The sequence below is a fragment of the Ursus americanus genome, chromosome 12 (genome assembly GCF_024610735.1).
Source record: "Ursus americanus isolate L20-20 chromosome 12, mUrsAme1.1.p, whole genome shotgun sequence".
In the NCBI taxonomy this organism is placed as follows: domain Eukaryota; kingdom Metazoa; phylum Chordata; class Mammalia; order Carnivora; family Ursidae; genus Ursus; species Ursus americanus.
In genome coordinates, this window is record NC_142138.1 from 69,176,736 (window position 1) to 69,197,050 (window position 20,315).

At 51.0% G+C, this 20,315-nt stretch overlaps 1 protein-coding gene across 4 annotated transcripts; it reads right to left on the reverse strand.

Moving 5' to 3' along the window:
- Positions 1-3,821: 3,821 nt before the first annotated feature.
- ITGA10 (integrin subunit alpha 10) lies at positions 3,822-19,952 on the reverse strand. Of its 4 annotated transcripts, none has more exons than XM_045776263.2 (30): positions 19,504-19,950; positions 17,824-17,935; positions 17,515-17,624; positions 17,226-17,317; positions 16,880-16,994; positions 16,005-16,132; positions 15,689-15,837; positions 14,878-15,028; positions 14,511-14,676; positions 14,303-14,376; positions 13,917-14,061; positions 13,581-13,729; positions 13,211-13,354; positions 12,871-13,071; positions 12,274-12,404; positions 11,506-11,672; positions 11,271-11,413; positions 10,751-10,864; positions 10,465-10,550; positions 10,168-10,309; positions 9,903-9,995; positions 9,675-9,751; positions 9,478-9,567; positions 8,968-9,046; positions 8,687-8,800; positions 8,347-8,427; positions 8,084-8,197; positions 6,705-6,800; positions 6,281-6,394; positions 3,822-5,983 (listed from the first exon to the last, which is right to left on the reverse strand). In XM_045776263.2, the coding sequence occupies exons 1-30, from the start codon at positions 19,553-19,555 to the stop codon at positions 5,918-5,920; spliced, it is 3,495 nt and encodes a 1,164-aa protein (XP_045632219.1). In that variant the 5' UTR covers positions 19,556-19,950; the 3' UTR covers positions 3,822-5,917. The 4 variants fall into 4 exon arrangements, 3 of the variants coding, with proteins under 3 accessions (XP_045632219.1, XP_045632218.1, XP_045632217.1); XM_045776262.2 differs by having other exon boundaries at positions 9,903-9,992; positions 12,871-13,074; XM_045776261.2 differs by having other exon boundaries at positions 12,871-13,074; positions 19,504-19,949.
- Positions 19,953-20,315: the final 363 nt, after the last annotated feature.

Sequence of the window (20,315 nt, forward strand, 5' to 3'; positions counted from 1 at the left end):
AACATGAAGTCACTCGATACCAGCACATGTAGGGATATTTCTACTACTAAAGAGAACGTTTCTCTGCCTGTGGTAAATGTTACATGGGACTCTCCAGGCCATAAGAAGTCTTTCTCTTATCCTCTAACTATCAAGAAAAAAATTTTTTTAAGATTATTTATTTATTTATTTATTTGAGAGAGAGTGAGAGCAAGAGGGAGAAGCAGACTGCCTGCTGAGCAGAGAGCCCAACACAGGGCTCGACCCCAAGACCCTGAGATCATAAACTGAGCCCAAGGCAGATGCTTAACTGACTGAGTCACCCAGGCACCCCTCAAACTATTAAAATTTTAACTGAATATGCCAACTCACAGATAGGCTTATGACAACAAATTTCCTGAGTATGTAGTCCTTCCTATCAAGACACCCAGGAAAGATTATATCAAGTATGGGATGGACATATATGGCTTACTCCCACAATAGGACAACTTAGCCAAAGGCCGTTTTATGCTGGGAACAGAAAAACCATACCCTTGATTCATGGTCCAATAGTACTTGCCCAATGGGAGGGCTCCCCCACAGAAGCCTGTGACCTTACCATTATCCTACAGGCAACCCATTGGTTTGCTACTGACTAGACAAGGTGACCAGATGTCAGATGGCTAGCACCTACTGGACCATAATGGTTATGTGGGCCAAATCTGTGGCCATGGCTTCCACCAGGCTGGGTTGGAAGATGTACTATAGGTTGTGCCTGTATTCATGGCCATAGCACTAAGACTAGCACCAGTCCAGCTCATCTTCCATATCTAAAACAATGATGGACAAGATCCGTGTTCCATGGGTATGCCCATCTGCCATCTATTTTTCTTCCATCAGTAGTTTTAGAAGATGTTATATGGCCCTTGATAAGTACACAATTAAGGCCTTAAATGACTCTCAAGATAACACTACATTATTAAACACTAAAGTAACTCTAATGTGTAAAGGAGTTCTACGAAATAGAATGACATTAGATATCTTAGCACCACAAAGAGGAACATGTGCCATTATTAAAGTGGAATGTTGTGTCTGCATTCCAGATTGCAACAAAAATATAACAGGATTACTTACTGATATAAATAACAAAATCTGTGCTCTTAAAGACCCTGCATTGCCTTAAAGGCTTTAATGATTGGTTAAATTCCTGGTCAGGAGGTTGGACTGTGGTTTACCCTAAAGGGTCTTCTTATCACATTTCTTATTTTTATTATAATATGAATCCTAATATGTTGTCTCTTTTGCTTTGTTCTTCTCTATTGTTGAGATCCATGCAAGCAGTTCCTGACTCCTTTGCCCAGCCGATAGGTGACCCTTACTACTCAAAACAAATTCACCTCAGTGTCCCCTCTGGACTCTACAGCAGTGGCCTTCCATAATAGTTACTTGTAGGGACAGATTGTGACCAATTTTGGTCCATAGGTGGGGACATCTCCATGACCCCTGTCAGCTTGAAGAAGTTACAGAAGATGAGCCCTTTGCTTTTCTTTTCTTTTTTTTTCAAAGATTTTACTTATTTATTCGACAGAGATAGAGACAGCCAGCGAGAGAGGGAACACAAGCAGGGGGAGTGGGAGAGGAAGAAGCAGGCTCATAGCAGAGGAGCCTGATGTGGGGCTCGATCCCACAACGCCGGGATCACGCCCTGAGCCGAAGGCAGACGCTTAACTGCTATGCCACCCAGGCGCCCCAGCCCTTTGCTTTTCAACAACTTTAAAGATTTAAGGACTGAAGATTGGTCAGGGGGAAATGATGAGGGACAGAAGCAGAAACATGTTCACCCTTAGCCCAGAAGTTTCACATGCGTCGTTTTCGTAAGGATCAAATGCGTGCTCGTTGCTACGTTCTTAAAAGGTCTCATCACCGCCTGTGAATTTCACTGACAGTTAATATTGAACTGAAGGAAAATCACCAGATAAATCGCGCAAAGGGGGTTTTACGAGTAGAAATTCGAAGACGATACTTATGATCTAATACCCCCCGCATGTCCTCTCCCCCTTGAGCACTAAGCATATAACCGCCAGCTTCATATGGCAAAAGTGCAGCTCTTTCTGCCCACAGGTCCTATCCCCGGGCTACGTACCAAAACTTACTCAGTTGCACCATACAATGTCTCAAAAATTCCTTCTCAGGACGCCTGGCTGGCTCAGCTGGTAGAGCATGTGACTCTTCATCTCAGGGCTGTGAGTTCAAGCCCCATGTTGGGCATGGAGACTACTTAAAAAAAAAAAATTTTGGGGGTGCCTGGGTGGCACAGTGGTTGGGTGTCTGCCTTCAGCTCAGGGCGTGATCCCGGTGTTATGGGATCAAGCCCCACATCAGGCTCCTCCGCTATGAGCCTGCTTCTTCCTCTCCCACTCCCCCTGCCTGTGTTCCCTCTCTCGCTGGCTGTCTCTATCTCTGTCAAATAAATAAATAAAATCTTTAAAAAAAAAAAAAAACCTTTTTTTCTTTCTTGACATCTTCTCTTCCCTGTGGCCAGAGCCACCACTCAGAGGCCTACGAGAGCCGAAAGCCTACTTGCTAAAGCTCAGCTCTTCACGTGGTTTGCAAGGCCCAGCAGGAGCCGCAGCTTGCCTTCTCCAGTCCCATCTCTCACCATGGCCACAAACAGCCCAGTGCTCAGGCTCTTCTAATTCACTGCAGTTCCCCTCCCCACCGGTGATGAATCCTCTCCGGGATGCCTCCTCTCACACTTGCTGGCCCCTCAAGCCAATTTTTTTTTTTCTGGTAAAGATTTCCCTTACAACCCTGCCAGCCCTACTCAAAAAAGCGTGCCTCTTGTGCGTGACACATTTCCGGTCCTTACTGCTGTGTCGTATAGCAGCCACCTTTGCCATTAGTGGTTTCCATGTTTGTTTTTCCTACGAGACTGGGCTCTTTGATGGTAGGAGTTGTATTTTATATTGTTCTCTTCACCTAGGCACATGTTAGGCACAGACTTAATGTCTGATGAGTGAACGAAAGATGAAGGAGGGAATGAAGAAGCAACAATGAGAAGAAAGGAAGGGACACTCCTGTGTCTGAGGAGAGCCTGTTGTTTCCACAGTGGCTTCTCAAACTGGCTCTGCTTCAAAGGAAGAGGCCTATTGAAGAATAGGTTGGGTTACAGAAAGTCCCACTCTGGAGCTGAAGGATAGAGAAGAGAGGGATCTCTAGGTGGAGGAAAAGATTTCAGATGCTCTTTTAATCACATGGATAAAGAATTAGATGAACCAGTCCTCAGAGAAATCCCTCTCCCTTTCGGTGCTGACTGGGGATAAAGAAGGAAGATCTGTCCACGTCACCAGAAAGACTATGCTCCATAAAGGCTGAGCAAGCGATAGCTTTTGTGAAGTGCACTGTGGGTCCCCACACTCCTCCTGCCACAAATAACTCACCAGCTTGCCACAGAATGCTTGTCTCTGCCTATTGGCCAGACTGGCCACCATTTCTGGAGTTAGGCAACAGAGAGACATGGTCGTATTTCTAAGGCTGTTGTTTCAGTGCACATGTTCCTTGAGGGTACTAGAAGGACATTGGATGTCTAAAAAAAATCAAATAGACTTGACTTCTATCATTAGAACCTTCTGAGTATTGTCTTAGTGGGCATGAGGGCTTATTTCAAAGGGGGTGAGGCATAGGATAAGATTTAGTGGCAGGAGACAACAGCACATAGAGGAAACAAATCTTCGGGACCTGGGTGAAGGGGACGTGGAGCACCTGATTAGGAGAACCACCTGGGGCTTCAATATACCTTCTGACTTAATCCTCACAATACACAGGAAGGCCAATCATTTTATAACAAAATATTTTTAGCACAATAGTTAACCTTTATTGAGTACTCAGTATATGCTCACTTTACTTGAATGATCTCATTTGGTCTTCACAACCCTAGTAAGTTTAAAGACAAGAAAGCCCAGACTTAAAGAAATTAAATCTGTCCAAGGTCAAAAAGTGGTATAGCTGAGATTTAAACCCAAATCTGGCTTCATTCTTAACCCCTGTCCCACACAGCCTCTTACTGTTTTCTGAGCCTCAGGGTAGTTATGACTTGCTCAAGGCCACACACCTAATAAACGGCAGACATGGGGTTTCAGTCCAGGCCTATGTGCTTGCCAAACCTACATGTTTTGTACGCTGTAGTCACTTAAATAGGTGAGGGTTGCAGGAGGCTAGAAGACATCTCCAGTGGGAGAGTCACAGAAAACATTTTGAATGTCTTATAACTTTGCCTTCCAGACACTCAACTGTATAAGGTTGTGGGGTCCAAGAATCTCCCTCTCACCATCCTTGAGCAGTCCATATCCTAGGGACTCAAAGAGAGCCAGGAGTCATTTGACACTGAACCTTATTTGTTCTGACCATCTGATATGCTGTCCACTTTGCTAGGAAACAGAGACAATGTCCTGCAAAAGACCAGAGACATGCCAAGGTAAACACTGTGGCCAGGCCTCAAGAACAGCCCTGGAGAACAAGTTCTGTGGCTGCTGGTCAACTGCCCGGTCAGGTCTCCTCTCTTCTCAGCGTGAAACTCGTGCAGATTCTTCAAACGGTCATCAGAGCCGCACCTTGGAGACCAGTAACAAACTTTGGTATCCAAAGTCTTGATTACAAAGAAATATAAGTTACCCAGTTGTTGGTGAGAATCTAATTCTACTACTGGCCATGACCACAAAATGGGAGGAGAGGGGGTGAGGTGACCCAGAGATAGGAACTGGGACTTTCCAGTAAATTATCAGGCAAGGGCTGGCAAACGGATTCCACCAGAGAAGGCTTACCAGGAACGACTGCTGTTGCCCCAGAAACATTTTCCTAGGAGCTATTTGGGCCACACCACCAATGCTAAGCAAGCAAGGGCTTGCTCCCCAGAGACCTCCTGCTACCCACTTTGGCTTCTTCATCAAGGCAGACCTGACTAGTTTAGAGCCCATGGAGCTGCTGCTTCCCAAAGCCGGGGAAAGGGATTCCCACCATCAAGAAGAAATCATCTCCCTTCTCTCTAGCTTCTTTAAGGTGGCCCCAAGGAGGGCTCATGAGTGTGTGAGGCCGGAGAGAGGAGAAAACACCACCCAGGTTATCCCACTCTCTCCACTGGCCGAGACCAAACCCAGGCGACGCTTCTCTGCTATTCCAGCTCTAGCCACCCGGGGGCCCCTGGCTCCAGAGAATCGGGTCGCCGGTCCTGGCTTTGCTCCCAGGGAAGGCCACAAGTTGGGAAACCCACGCCCGGCAGGCCTGGGGCAGCTCGCTTTCACAGGCACCTGAGGGCGGGCTAGGGCACGAAGTCTCAGGTTTCAGGGGGATGGCAGTTGCCCGTCTAAGGGCTTCTCTGTTCCTTGGAATTGTACAGAATGTCTCTTGTGGCTTTTCCTCCTCCCTCCTTTTTTCCTGTTGACTCTCCCCATCCGGCTCTCTGAATCACCAGACTCCACAGGAAAGCAGCAGATGTTGACTTTACTTTTCGAAGCCAACGTCAGCTCCCTTCTGTGGAGTGGGGAGCAGGCAGGAAGGTGAGAGGCAGGGAATGGAGGAAGACAGCCCTCATCCTTTCCAAATTTGAGGGAGGATGTAGGGGGCATCTAAAAGGAGTCAGGGAACCTAAGCAAAAAATTCTTGATTCCTGGGGATAAGGAAAAAGGGGCCCCAAACCAAGGCCCCGGTGTTGGCGGTGGAGGCAGATCATGAGAAGGGAAGCACAGGGGGAGAGTGTTTCTGGTTTGGTGCCAGCCCTTCTCGTCTGAGGTAAGGCCTCATCTCTTGCCAGCAGCATCCTCATGACTCAAAAGTCAAGTCAGGCTGCAGGTCTGGGGAGACAGTCTAGAGGCTCTTCTTGTCCATCTGAGCCCCCAGACCTCGGCTCTTACGCAAGTCTTTTGGAAAAGCTGCCAAGAGGACTTTCTAGGGCTTTATTCTACATTCATTGCTCCAATTTCTCTTCTCTTTTTTCTTCCTCGGGGATTTTCTTTCGGGAGAAGAAGCCAAGCTGTAGGGGAAGAGATAAGAGTCATCACCAAATGTCCTGCCTGGGGACCTTGCCAGCAGCCCTCAGACATATCTGAAATCTTCACTTTTGTTCTGCTTCCAAAAATGAGATTCTAGTTTATTTTATTCGGCTTAGTTTAATTCCACCAACATTTGTAGAGTATAGTGAAAGAGACCCGGGCAGGACACCCACAGCCTGCTTGGCTGCCCAGCAGAAATCCACTTCTCCCTGCTATGATCAAGGAGCCCTCAACCCATGGGCGTCATGCCCCATACGTCCCTCCGAAGCAGCGCTTACCTTCCAAAGCCAGAAGACAAGGAGAGCGAGCAGGAGCAGCCCTCCCAGGACACTGCCGATGAGGGTCCACAGGGAGATGAGGACAGGGCGGGTCTGAATCACCTCCAGCAGGCTCTGTATGGGGGGACAGCTGTTTGGTGCTTGTACCCTTTCTCCCAGCTAGCCTCACCTCACGTTATAGGGGTGAAGTAGAAGCCTCGAAATGGAAGAATAAAAAGAAAGCAACTGAGGCAGGAACAAAGGCAATGGGACCCCCGCATCCTGATTTATCACTTCTGACTCCCCAGCTGCTGCCTAATGAGGGTGTCTCTGTTCTAAAAAAACAAAACAAAACAAAACAAAACAAAACAAAAAACCCAGGTGCCCTTGCCCCATTTTCACCCTCACTCTTTCCATGGCTCTCACACTCAGGCTCCAGTCCCACCTCACTCCAACGAGAGGCTTCCGTCAGCCGTAGGACACTGCCCTCCTTAGCTCCCAGCTCAAAGGTGCTGACCACTGTCAGAGACTTGAATTTGGCCTGGGGAACAAGTGGATGGGAAGACATTGAAAATGGGCCATCATCAGGTGGTGTGGTCTTAGAACCCCAACAGCACAGATGAAGCTGGTAGGCACAACTTCCAGAATCTTCCGGACCAGAGAAAAGGCTAGAGATCAATGGAGAAAGAGAGGAAGGGTAATAGAGGGAAAGCCTCTGGCCCTTCATATGTGCTGTTTGCTCTACCCGGTATTATTTAACTCCCCTGTCTTTGGCTAACCCCTACCCTTCCTTCAGGCTGAAGTTTAGACGTCACCCCTCCAGGAATTAGGGAAGTGTTTCCTCCTAACCCCCACCACCCTGGATTAAGATAATATTCTGTTTACCTCTCTGTCTTTCACCACTGGACTAGAAGATCCTTGAGGTCAAGAGCTGTGTCTTAAAAACAAATGTGTCTCCAGTACCTAGGGCCTAGCACAGTGCCAAGTATACACTGGTTTCTCAATAAAGCCTTATTGAAAAAATACACAAATGAATGAAAAAAGTATACCGAAGACAGATAAAGAGAGAAACAGACTTAGAGAAGGATGGTGTTTCAGACTTGACTTTCCCATAAAATATGCCTACATCCCAGGGATCTTGTGCTCTTCAAAGTAAATCACCCCTAGTAGTTGTTATAGCTGTTATAATTAATAGCTGTTATAATTAAGATGTTGTTTCCCTGCTCAGAAACTCACACTGACTCTGACTGCCCATCACATTGAGCTCAATTTCATCTCCCTAGCTTTCGAGAACTTTCATGACCTAGATCCCTTTCAGCTATGCAATCTTGCTTCCCATTACCGTCCTATCATGCATGTAATATCAACTATTTATTCATTCATTTACGAGAAATGTACTGAGTCACTATAATGAGTTAGGCATGGTGCTAAGTGTTGGGGATAGTCTCCTCAGTGTCTACCTAACACAGGTCCCTTTATAGAGTAGGCACTTGATAGATTATTAATTGGCTGAATCTAGGTATCCTATAAATGTGCAGTATTGATATAGCACCAAGGGATGATAAACAGAGGAAAATACAAGGATAACAACTAGCTTTAATGAAACCATCTCATTATTCATTTATTCTATACAACCCCGTGAAGTAGGGTATTATCTTCCCCACTTTAGAGATGAAGAGAAAGAATCAGAGAGACAGTGAATAACTTGCTCAAGGTCCAACAGCTTATACAGGGTAACGCTGGAACTTGAACGTGAGTCTGTTCCAAAAACTATGCTGAAGTTCCAGGTAGGAGTGGAAGAGGAGAGTAGAAGAAAAGATTTACCCTCCGGAAAAATTCATTGTGAACCAGCCTCAGCAGTCCCACAGAGACCTCGGTCCCCTTTGCCAGTCGCCCAAGGTGGCACCTCACGACCTGACAGCGAGTGTTACTCCCATTCTGCCAGAAGAGAGAGACAGATCAGGATCTGGGGGTGGAAAAACCGCCCCTCCCCACTCCAGGTTCTATCCCCTGTCCCAAGCCTCCAAAGTCTCCCGCTCCCCGCTGCATTCCCACTCTGGACATCTTCACCTTCTTGTGACTCATACCAGTCTGTTTGTGTGCTGAAACTCCTCCGGGTGCACAGGGGACCCCGGGGGCTCGGTCAGATTCTGTACTGTGCAGCTTGCCTAGAGGGAGATGCAGCTTGAGTGACCCTCTCGAAGGGGAGAGGCCAGCCTCTCCAGGCCGAGCACGAGTGCGCTACCCACGCACGCTCTGTGGTCCTTCCCCGGGCCGTCCCTTTTGTTCTCCCCAGAGAAGCCACATGGGTAAAAGAAAGGTCTCCCAGAGGGAGGAGCCCTGAGAGCAGTGACCTGCAGATAGGGGACTGGGCCAGTTCAACAGATCAAGGTGGCAGGGTTCCATCCATCCTTAGCCCAAACTCACATTGTTAGTGATGACTTGAGACAATGACAGGAAGTAATTGCCCCCATGGGCTACAGCTGGAAGGAGGGCAGAGATGATGAGGCCACTGACCACATAGCAGCCAAGGTTCTGAACCTAAGAGGAGGATTGGGAATGGGAAGAAGTGGGAGACAGAAGATCCTTCCTCATCTGTTCCCCTTTACCCTCGATGCCACTGGAAATCTAAGAGACACTTGCCCCCTCCTTTGCCCAGGACTCCTCCCCCTCCTCCTGTTCATGCCAAGGCCCCTCCAGCTTCTCACCCTAAGAGTGGTTTTGAATTCGGGACCCACTGGGAGGGTCCCGTATGGGTGAACCTCATAGCGGTGCAGAGTGGACTCACTGCGTGGACACCAAGTCAGGAAGTACATGGTCACAGCCGTGACACAGACACAGGGGCATATGATCAGCACACAGACATGGATTCAGGGAAGGCAGAGCCAGCACATGGATAAAGAGATGGGGGTACATAAAGAAGATCGACATGGGACATGACGTAGACTCGGTACAAGCTTTAAGGTCACATCCCACACCCCTCACCCCAGCTTCAATCCCCGGGACCTCTAGCAAAGCCCTATGCCTAGAACACACAGGTATACCCATACCTAGGAAAGTAAGGTACTCAAAAGGTTCAACTCGAGTGGGATTGAGGGCAAAAAGTTGGAGCAGCCCCAAGGGTTTGGGAGAAACACCAAAACACATGGAAGGAAATGGAGGAAACAGAGTATGAGCCTGGGGTCAGAACAGGGTCCTAGTGGGGAGCTGAGCCATACCTGGAGAATAGGAGGTGGGGCTCGTATTGAATGTAGGCTGAGGTCTGGGCTGTGTTATCTTGAAGGGTCCCATTTCTCTCCAGGCTATCGCTGTAGGGTCAGGGGGAGAGGCTCACATCCCAGCCCCCCTCTCAGACACCCCTTCCCCGACAAGACCCAACAGGAGAGGCCTGGGAGGAAGTTCCCGTTGTTCTCACCTGGTGGCAGTCAGCCTCACAAGGACCTGGCTCAGGAGGGAAGAGCAGCTAAACTCAAACTCCAGCAGGAACGTCACCTGGGGTCATATGGGGTCATGGTGTATTCCTCTTCATGAGGCCAGCAGGGCAACAGGAGCCCTTGTGTATCTCCTTCCCTAAACTCCCAGACCCCCAGGTTCCAGCCCCTGCCCTCTCAGAGCCGCTCTCTCATTCCGGGCCCCCACTCACCTTGGCTCCGGTCTGAAAGACAGGGTGCCCCACACTGCAGAGCCGGACATGAGGGGAAGGGGCGGAGCATTCCACCTTCACTGGGCTGTCCTTCTAAGAGCAGAGGAGTGGGGGTGGGGGCTGGAGCTGAGGCTGCAAGTGCTCTCCTGCCCGCAGCCTCCAAGCACTGAGCCTCCCTCTTGAGCCCTTCACAGCCGAGGCCAATACCTCAGTCTTCTTCCTCCTCCTGCCCTGACTGCTCCCAAACCTCCCCCACCCCAGTCACCTGAGGCATGAAACTGGCCAGGTGGAGGTTTCTAGAGAAGCTGAGACTCAGGCTAGTGTTGTAGGCATTTTCCTTCCTGTTCTCCAGAGTTGCTGACACCAACACTTTCTGCCGACCTCCTCGAACTATGAACGGGTCCTTCCTAGGAGTGGTGGATAAAGGAGAGCCCAGGAGTTGAAAAGCTGCCTAAAGCATCACTTCTGCTTTCCTGGGCAAGAAACAACCCTCCAGCTCCCTTCAAGTTCCTTCCAGTCTGTCTCAGGTCACCCTGGTTTGGCCAGTTCATGTCTGTCCCACCTGGAGCCTTTGATGTCCATATTAGCTCGAAGCACCAGGTCAGTGACACATTCATTGTCAGGGCCACAATCCTTCGAGAAGGGGACCTAGAGTGGAAAGAAGGGGCTGAGGCCTGATAGGAAGGCAAGGAGAAAGGAATGGAATCAGGGGAAAAGTGGAAAGAGAAGAGCGGACGCCCAGGTCAGATTTTGCTGTGATATCAGGTGTCCACCCTCCATGTCTCTCGAATTCACTGAGAAGGGCAGTGTTGAGGCCCAGGGGCAGGGCAGGGCTTGGCACCGCTAACCAGCTTTCGTATGGAGGTGGGAGAGGCCTCATCCAGCACAGGCCCTGGCTTCGTGGTGTTGTCCAATGCAAAGGTCACAGTCAAGGCCAGTGGCCGGAGGTAATCTGAGGTGTCCTGAGGAAAACCAGAGTCAAGGATCACGGGGAGCCTGGATTAGGGGTACAGCCCAGGCCCCTGGCAGAATGGGATGATTACAGTGATCACGTGCTGAACTCCTTCGATGTGCTGGGTACTGTCCTAAGGTTTTGTCAATAGCACCACATTGAGTTCTAACACAACTCCCAAGGTGGGGCTGTTAGCAGCATCTCCTCCTGTCAGGCAAGGAACCTGAGGTGTGCAGTTGTGTGACTAGCCTGGGTTCACAGTCAGGGGCTAGATCAGCCTGCCTCCAGACGCTGAACTTCCCCGCTTTCCCGCCCTCGGCCTGGGCTTTTTGGCCAATCCAGCAGGAATGCCTCCTCCACTCAGCCTTCCCCTCGCTCCCAGGCCCTGACGCAAAGCCCTCACTGCCCCTGCTCACCAGCACATGGAAGCGCAGCTGCTCACAAGTGACATTCCCCACGCTGAGCCGGAGCCTCCGAGGGGACAGCCTCTGGCCAGAGCCATCAAACGCAGCACGTGCCCCCGCCGTCCACTCATCCAGGGATGCTGTAAACCGCAAATCTGGATGGGGCAGGCAGGAGCGAGGGTGAAGAGAGGTCCAGAGACCAAGGCAGGCGGGGTTGAGAGGTGCTTAGGACGCTCTGGTCACTCACAGAATCGGCGATCCCAGCGGCCATGAGTGCGCGAGGTCACTTGGAAGCAAAGGGCTGCAGAAAGGCAGGCTGCCTCCTGGCCTCGCCGGCTGCAGTCCTTCTGAACCACACTGATGGCTGGCGGGGTCACCTCCAGTGAGGGGGCCAGGTGGACAATGGGCCGGGAGCTGGGAGCAGGGCGGTAAAGAAATTCTAGCAGTAAGAGGAAAGCCCTTTGAAAAAGGCAGTCCACAGTGTTGGCCTCCCAAAGGCCAGAGGCAAGAACCAGGGGCTAGATGTACACGTGTCGCCCTCCCCGGAACCTTCCTGCAGAAAGATAACAGCTGACACTGGAGAAGTACTTGCCCTGTGCTAGGCACCGCGTCAAGATCTTTACCCCATTGAGACAGCAAACCCTCACAGCAAGCCTATGAGGTAGGCGCTGTTATTCCCATTTTAAAGACGAGGAAATGGAGGAACAGAGCGAGTTGGTCAAGAAATCCAAATCTAGGGCGTCTAGGTGGCTCAGTCAGTTACGCGTCTGCCTTCGGCTCAGGTCATGATCCCAGGGTCCTGGGATCGAGTCCCGCATGGGGCTCCCCGCTCAGCAGGGAACCTGCTCTTCCTTCTCCCTTGCCCCTCCCCCGGCTTGTGTTCTCTCTTGCTCACACTCTCTCTCAAATAAATAAAATCTTAAAAAAAATCCATATCTAAGTCTGTGACTTCCAAGCCCTTGCTTTTAACAGCTACACCATACTGTCCACCGCCTCCTGAGATCGGACGGCTCACCTGAGCAGGACGGCTGCCCCCTGGGCGCCCACAGCCACGTCTACCAGGTCATCTCCATCCAGGTCCAGCCGGCCGTCCACACTCCGGCCAAAGTAGCTGAGGGCCTGTGGCATGGAGATGGCAGCAATCCTCTGAGAGGAAGAGAGGGGAGAGTGAGCAGAGACGCTTACGCCTGGTGACCCAGACCACCCGCCCGGCACACATGCAAGAAGGAATAAGAGAATAAGAAGAGGGGCGCCTGGGTGGCTCCGTTGGTTAAGCCCTGCATCGGGCTCCCTGCTCAGCGAGGAGACTGCTTCTCCCTCTGCCTCTCCCCTCTGGCTTGTACACTTTCTCTCTCTCTCTCAAATAAATAAAATCTTTTAAAAAAAAAGAGAGAGAGAGAGAATAGGAAGGAATAAGAGAAGCTAGCCTGGGTTCAGGAGTCCCTAGGACAGCAACCTGTATCCTACCTTACCACCTCACCTTTTTGACCACTGATAAAAGAGCACTTGTCCGGTTTGGGTCTCAAGGTCAGGGAAACATTGACGAACAAGGAGTGCAGCCCCCTTCTTCTTCTGCCCACCCACGCCCCTGCTTGATCTGGACACTCCTGACCTGGGCGGGCCGGGGCCTGAGTCCACTCTGGGTGCCATGATATAGGTACAGGGCTCCATGATGTCCATCCTCCAGGGGCGCCCCCACAGCCACGTCAGCAAAACCGTCTTGGTTCAGATCAGGAAGGGCACCCATGGCAAAGCCAAACCGAGCATCCTGGGGGGGTTCTGGCTGAAGTGTCCCCTGGAGCGTCAGCAAGGCCTGCTGGTGGAGGGAGACCACAGAAGATGCTGACCTGGCAATCCCAACCTCTCAGCCAGCCCGTGAAGGGATGCGCCTTCCCTCCCTTCCTCCCTCCGCCCTCCACAGACAGGTTCAAGGGGATCCCAGCAAGTCTCACCTGACCCACCAGATACACATAAACACGTCCTGTCTCCTTGTTCTGGGGCCCCAGGAACATGGGGGCAGCCACAAGTAAGACATCGGTTGTTCCATCCCCGTCCGTATCCAACGGACAGAGTTCACTGCCGAAGTAGGAGCCGATCTGGGGAGTGGTGGGGAGCGGGGACCCCAGAGAAAAAGACAAGGTGGTTGTGGACAAGTGAGATGTATCCGCCAGCCTGCCGGTCTGGCCCTCACACCCCTGACACACTCTGCCAACCACAATTCAACAGACTTCTCAGGCTCCTCTCTTGGCCCTTCCCTTTCTTCCCCCACAGCCCGAAGGTCCCTCAGGATCCAAGGGTCCCACCCTCCTGTGGATGCCCTACCTGCTCCCCCTGGAGGCTCTGGGCAACCCTCACAGCCCCATCTTTCTTAAGCTGGAAGGCGATGACCTTTCCTCTATGTCTAAACCGAGGAGCCCCTGAGAGAAAGAGGCGGCGTCCACCCCGCAAAAGCATGGAGGAAACAGAATAACCTAGAAGTGGGCAGGGAATCAGGGGTAAAAGGGGAAAAAGATGAGGTCAGAGGAGGAGGGTTTCCTAGAGGCACAGGAGGAGGTCCCAAGGAAAAGTAGCAGATCAGTGAGAAACTGCTCTCATACCCCCCACTGATGAAACGCTTCTTCCTCACCCCCTCATCCCCGGCAGCCCTCTGCTACTCACCCAAGTAGGCTGCGTGGTTCTGCAAAGCAGGGGGGAACTCATCTTCCAGGGCTGTCCGTGGGGGGAAAAGGCGGTGACCTTCTTCAAGCCATAACACGGAGCCCCCCCAGTCATAGGCCCCCACCATTCCAAAGAGAATCCCATCCTGTTTGGCAGAAAGAGATGGGGTCACTTGAAAAGACAAGAGGAAATGAGGAGGAAAAACGCCAGGAGTGAGAAGGTCACTAAGAATGTGCTGGGGTCAGTTGGAAAGGCATGGCAAGGTCAGCGTGGACACTGGTTAAGGGAGGAATCTAGAAGAGCCCTGGGTTGAAGTTGCCTGAGGCTCAGGTTGGGAGGAGTCAGATGTTAAGAGGGGTCACAGAGGGGTCAGAATTCCGTCCAACCTTCAGCCGATGAGTAGAGAAACCAATCTGAGACATTTCCAGCCCAAAAGAGCTTTCATTTTCTCCATGGGACCCTTGAGCAAGCGAAAATATCAAGGCAGTATCAGGGAAGACATTTCCTTTGACTTACTGAACTCATCACAGAACCCCACCTACACCCGGAACCCCCTGTTCTCCCTGTCCCCCATTTCTCTAGGGTGGGCGTTACCCTCGAGGCCAAAGATCCGGTCTCCTAGTGCGTCCACAATGTCAGTCAGCGCAGCTTCATCTGTGACGTTGAAGAAGAATCTCTCATCTGGGTCACTGGCAATCGTCCTGATTTCCCGCAGGAAAGACGTGGGGTCTCGCTGCCGCCGGAGGTAGTGGCCAAGGACCTGGGGTCAGGAGAGCCAGGTGGGGTCAGTTAGCTATGCGGAGCGAGGTGCTCGAGCTGGCACAGAACACAGCCAACTAACGTGAAGGAAGGGAAATGTGGCCGATCTTTGGAACGCGGTTAATGCCCATTTTCTTCAAATTCCCAGTCCTCAGTGTCACCATCGCCCCTCCATCCTGCCAGATCCAGAGGAGATTCTCACAGCGATCCCATAGCGGGTCACTCTTCCAGCCTCACAGGCCTTTAGGGCGGCAGGAAGCTCTTCGCCGTCATGCGACTCTCCGTCAGTGACAACCACCAGCAGCCTGGCAGCCTCTGGCCGGCCCCCACGGGACAGACTGAATCCTTCTGTGCTGAGAAGAGAGAGAAAGGCGTGAGGTATGATCTCGTGTACACACACACACACACACACACACACACACACACACACCCCGCCGTCGGCAGTTCCCCAAGGTCAGTCCATCTCCTTGACAGTGTGTGGCGTGGAGGCTGGCACACAGTAAGGGCTAAAATGTCTGAGGGTCAACAAGCATAGAGAGCACATGTCCTCCATGCAAGTAACTCAACAATCCATTCGCTCATAGATTCATTCAGCAAATACTGCATTGGAGAGAGGACACGTACTCAGAGAATTGTAAAATCAAGGAGAGTGGTCAGGACAGGGGAGTCTTCCCAGAGACGAGTTCTGAATCACATTTGGCAAGTGGGCTATGACACGAGGAGTGGAGCACCTGAAGGCCAAGATCAAAGTGAGAGTGCAGGGATAGAGAAAGTGCCGTCTACAGAGACAAATAAATCAGAAACATGGAAAGACACAGACATAGACACTTGGAAGAATGCGACGAGAAGGGCGTGCAATGACAGCCAGCTTGGCCTTCCCCACCCGCCCGTGTGCGCACAAAGGAGAGCACGCCAGACACCTTGGGATGGATGTACTGTACTCCAGACCCTTCCCTGACCCTTCTAGGCCCTCCTCACTCTGGCCTCCCAGGCTCCCCTTCCCAATGCCTCACCAGGCCACCAGGATTGCTTGGGCAGTCTTTGTTTCTCGTCCCTCTCGCCGACTCAAGTTCCTCGCTGCCCTCACCACTTCTTCCTTGGTTCGGAAATCTCCCAGGGACCACTCGTGCACGGGGCTCTCCCCATACTGTACCAGTCCCACCTGAGAACAAAGTGTGCAGCCACATGGAATGCGTGTACTGAGGGAGAAGATAGCATGTGAGGGCAGGGGGAGGGGCATTTGGATACTACTGAAGATACTACCTACATTCTTCTCCTGCCCCCGCCGGTCTCTCCCGCTCCAAGCCCACCCATACTGCTTTCTCTTACCTGTATCTGCTCCGGGTCAATAAACAGTCTCCCTACCAGTCTTCGTAGGAAAGTCTGAACTTCAGACCAGGGGTAGATGCTATTGGAGCCATCCAAGACAATGACAACATCCATGTAGGTGGGACAGCCTAGGAGGAGGGGGATGCTGGTGAGGAACAGAGGGTAGAAGGATATTGGGCATGGGGACAACAAGGGAAGAGGTTACAGGAGGGTACATTCCATCCAAACACATTTTAGGCACTTCTGAACATGCAGGGAAGGTAGTATGCCAGGCCCTGGGTCAATGTAGAAATGACTAAAAGAGGAGATGGGCATGCATACAATTTACAAGAAGAAGAAAGAGAAGGAGGAGAAGAGGGAGAAGAAGAGGAAGAAGAAGGAGACAAAGGGAGGAGGAGGAGGAATTAGTGCTAGGGAGAAACAGAGCATCGCTGTGTGCTGTAGGACAGCAGAGGGTCAGTTCTGATGGTAGGGAATCAAAGGGGGCGGCAACAGAAGATGTTTAAGGAGAAGAGAATATAAGAAAAGGCATTTGCATGGGGAACACTTTAAATAAAAGGACAGGGAGGTATAAAAATAGATGACAAAGAGGAGAATGGGGAGGGAAATGCCATGGCCAAGGCACAGTGCGTGGAGGGATACAGTGAGAGATGAGTTTTTCAAGTTGGTTAGATCAGTTCATGGAGTCTTGATGCCCTGGCAAAGAGTCTGAATTCTAATCTGTTAGGAAACATGGAACCTTTGCAGGCACATTAGGTAACAATGAGGAAAGCTATGCAGGCCCCCTGCCCAGCATCATATCCTGGTGCCCCATCTTTTTCCCACCCTGCACCCGGTTCTGGGGACTGAGTCCTCAGGCCCTTCTTCTGGCTCACGTTGTGCGGTGGGTGCCAGGCTTCCCTGGGGCCGGAATGAAGCGTCTACACGGGCACATATCCCAGAACTGAAGACAGAGGAGCCACAAGCACGAGACCAGAGAGGGGCACAAGCCTGGGGAGGGGTGCGGGAAGTTTTACCTCCCGGGTTTGGGAGCACGCTCTCAGCACTGGCCCCTAGTCCAAGGAGGCACTGAAGCTACTCCCTGGGATCCCCCCCTTGCTTTCTAGGGGTTTAAACTTCTTGACCTTTACCCCTCCACATAGACCAATGTCCCTTACCATACTGCTCTTTTCTCTGCCAAAATCCTTCAGAGACCCCGCCACCACCCTGTCCTTGGCTCACCATGAATCCCCCATCATTGTCTGTCTCTAGTAGAGACATTCCCAGGTGCATATTCATAGCAGGATGAGATGAATTTCCCAGTGGATAGTCACCTGGTTGGAAGGGGGTGGAAGAGAATGAGATCATGGGGTCACACATGATGTTCTTGAATTTAGGGTGATTTGGAAAGCGGATGAGATCAGGATCAAGTCAAACGCAAGGGAGTACGTGGGATATGGGGGTGAAGGTGAGGTGGCTACCAGCATATCAGGTTAGGGGTTAGGAGTGGAAGAGTGAGGCATCTTCTTACCCAAGTGGCCTTTGGCACACGGAGCACTGTGGGAGCCCCCTACAGGGCAGCGATAAACGTCCCCCCTTCTGTCACCTGAAGGCCCATCCCAGGGGGCACCCACCAGCATCCTGGGAGGAGGACATTAGTATAAGCTTCGTGTGAACATGACCTCTGAGATAGGCCAGAGGGAAAATGCATGGGGGTAGCAAGTCCTGAAACCCAGCCACTTCCAAAAGACCAGATTCATTTAGATTCCCATCTGTCTTGCCTCCCCTTTAAGAGCTCTACCACAGGCCCAATCCCATGGCCCTCTGGTTTCCTCCTCACCATCGACGTCCACCCCCGACATGTTGTAAGACACTATATCCGAATTCAGCCTCAGGTGGCCCTGGGAACAGGCGTGGGCGGTGCACATCCAGGTTAAAGGGGGAGCACAGACCTGGGGGGCAGAGTCATAAGGATAGAAGGAAGCAGTCAGAGAGGCTAATGAATGCCCCGAGAGGTACAATCAGAGAGGAAGCACTAAGGGAACATTCTGATCTCAGGCTATCTCCCTGTTTCTTACTCATGTACTCAGAGCTCCAAGCAAGGATGATCTCCTTCCTGTGTTTGGGTCCAGAAGTCTAACCTGTGGCCATCTGCCATACCAGTGTGCAGCTGTATTTCCATTCCCACCCCTGAAATCTCATTCACAGACACGTCTGGAAGGGTCAGGTTCCTCTTTTCCACATCATTCCTCCTACACATCCTCCCCCAGAGCTGCAAGAGTCAAAGAGGGAGAGGGCCTGTCTGCAGCCCAGAACGACAGTTCCTTCCAGATTCTCCCCAAACGCAAGACCTCAGGGAGGGCAAGAGGAGGCTAGTGAGTAATGGTCTCTCCTCTGTCTCTTCATGACTCCCAGTGTCAGGGTCACACTCTCAATCTCTTTCTCCACTGTCTAGGTCCCTGCATGATTCCAGCCCTGAAAACCTCAGTGGTAATTAACTGGGTGGGGCCACTTGCCTGCCCACACACATGGTTTGCCAACCATCGTTACCAAGGGTCCCACCACCCCAAAGTTTCCCACAACCCGCTTCTTTTCTAACTCATCCACCCTCCCAACTGTCCCCTACTTACCTGCCTTTCTTCCTTCACTTTCAGCCCACTCTAAAGTCATCCTGTACTCTTATCCTGGCTGATTCTTGCCCCCCCCCCACATCAACCCCAATCCCTTTAAAACCAGAGCCAGTATGGGGTACCTGGCTGGCTCAGTCAGTAGAGCATGCTATTCTTGACCTCAGGGTCGTTAGTTTAAGCCCCATGTTGGGCATAGAATTTACTTAAAAGTAAAATTAAATTTAAAAAATGTAAAGAAATCAGAGCTGGTATTTTAGGAAACAAAGATTACAGGGCACTGGTGAGGAAAAATTCCAAGCCTCTGGTCCCTCCCATGGTTCTTCCCTGTCTTGCTCTCTTCTTTCAAGCAACCCCTTTTCAGGCCACCCCCACCCCCCCACCACCAATGGCTATAAGCTCTGCCTCAAGCCACGTTCCTTTTCAGAAAGGTGTTTCCTATGTGAGCCTTTTTGCATCCAGGAAACTGGCAGGGCTGTATGACCAGCAGCTGTAGCTCATTGGTTAGATAAACTGAGTTCTCACCACACAGTTAGTTATGCCTCGGGCTCCAGAGACCACTAAGGGTAGAAGGAAGCTGGGAGGATAATAGGAATCAGACTAGCCACGTGGAAGGTCACATCATATTTCTTTTTGGTCCACTCAATCCTCCAGGGCTTAGGATAAAGATTTTAGATAATGGGACACAAATCTGACTCAAGGCCCTGCCAGTCTCAATCCCGAAGCACTCATATGTGTGGGCATAACAATGAAAACATGCACACACACGACACACAGAATCAATGTTAACTTCTCACCCTAACTCCCAAAGATTTTAACCCTAAAGGTCCCAATGCCAAACAACCCATACACTTTCCCTCCCCCCCAGGAACCAAGAAATTAACCTCCCTCACCTGTCAGGACCATCACAGGCAAGAGCAGGTGAGGGATGAGGGGGAGTTCCATGCCTGCTTGTTCTCTGTCCGCGTGAGAAGTCCTCTGTGCCTCTGTCCCTCTCCTTTTCTGTTTTCTTTACTTTCCCTCCCATCCTGCCCCCTCCCACTGGCAGCTAAAAATAAAATGGGAGGAGTGATGGTGGGAACTCCCGGGGAGTCCCAGACCAAGGAAAGGAGGCCTGAGCGATCTTAGCCTAGTTCTCTGCCCTGGTGCTGCCCCCTGGAGGCATCATCTCAGCATCCAAAGAACACAAGTCTCGACTTCTGCAGTTTCTTTCTCTTCCTTTCTTTCTATCCTTTGTTGTTGCCAAGCAGTTAATGCTTTCCTCAGGTTTGGAATAGATGGTAGGCGTGGGAGACAGAGGCTTTTTACTACTTAACCTTATTTATCTCCCCCTGGGATATGGAAAACGAAGGAACTGGTGACAGTGATATCATTTCCCCTCCCACCCAGGCGAGTCCCAACATGTGAACACAGCCAGCCCACAAACCAAACCTTGCCAGTCTCACTTCACTTAGTTCTGTCTGTTACTCAGCATGTGCTGCCTTGTGGCATTATAGCTTTTGGAGGGACTAGAAACTACGAACTGGTACGGGGTGTGGGTTGTGGAACCAGTGTAATTACTTTAATATTAGACCCCATCTTCTTAACTAGACTATAAACTTCGAAAGTTGGGGCCATGGAGCTTCTTAGATTTTTGTATCTCTACCTCGTAGTAGTATGCCCTGCATAGTGTAGGTGTTCAACAGAAGTCTGTGGGTGATGATAC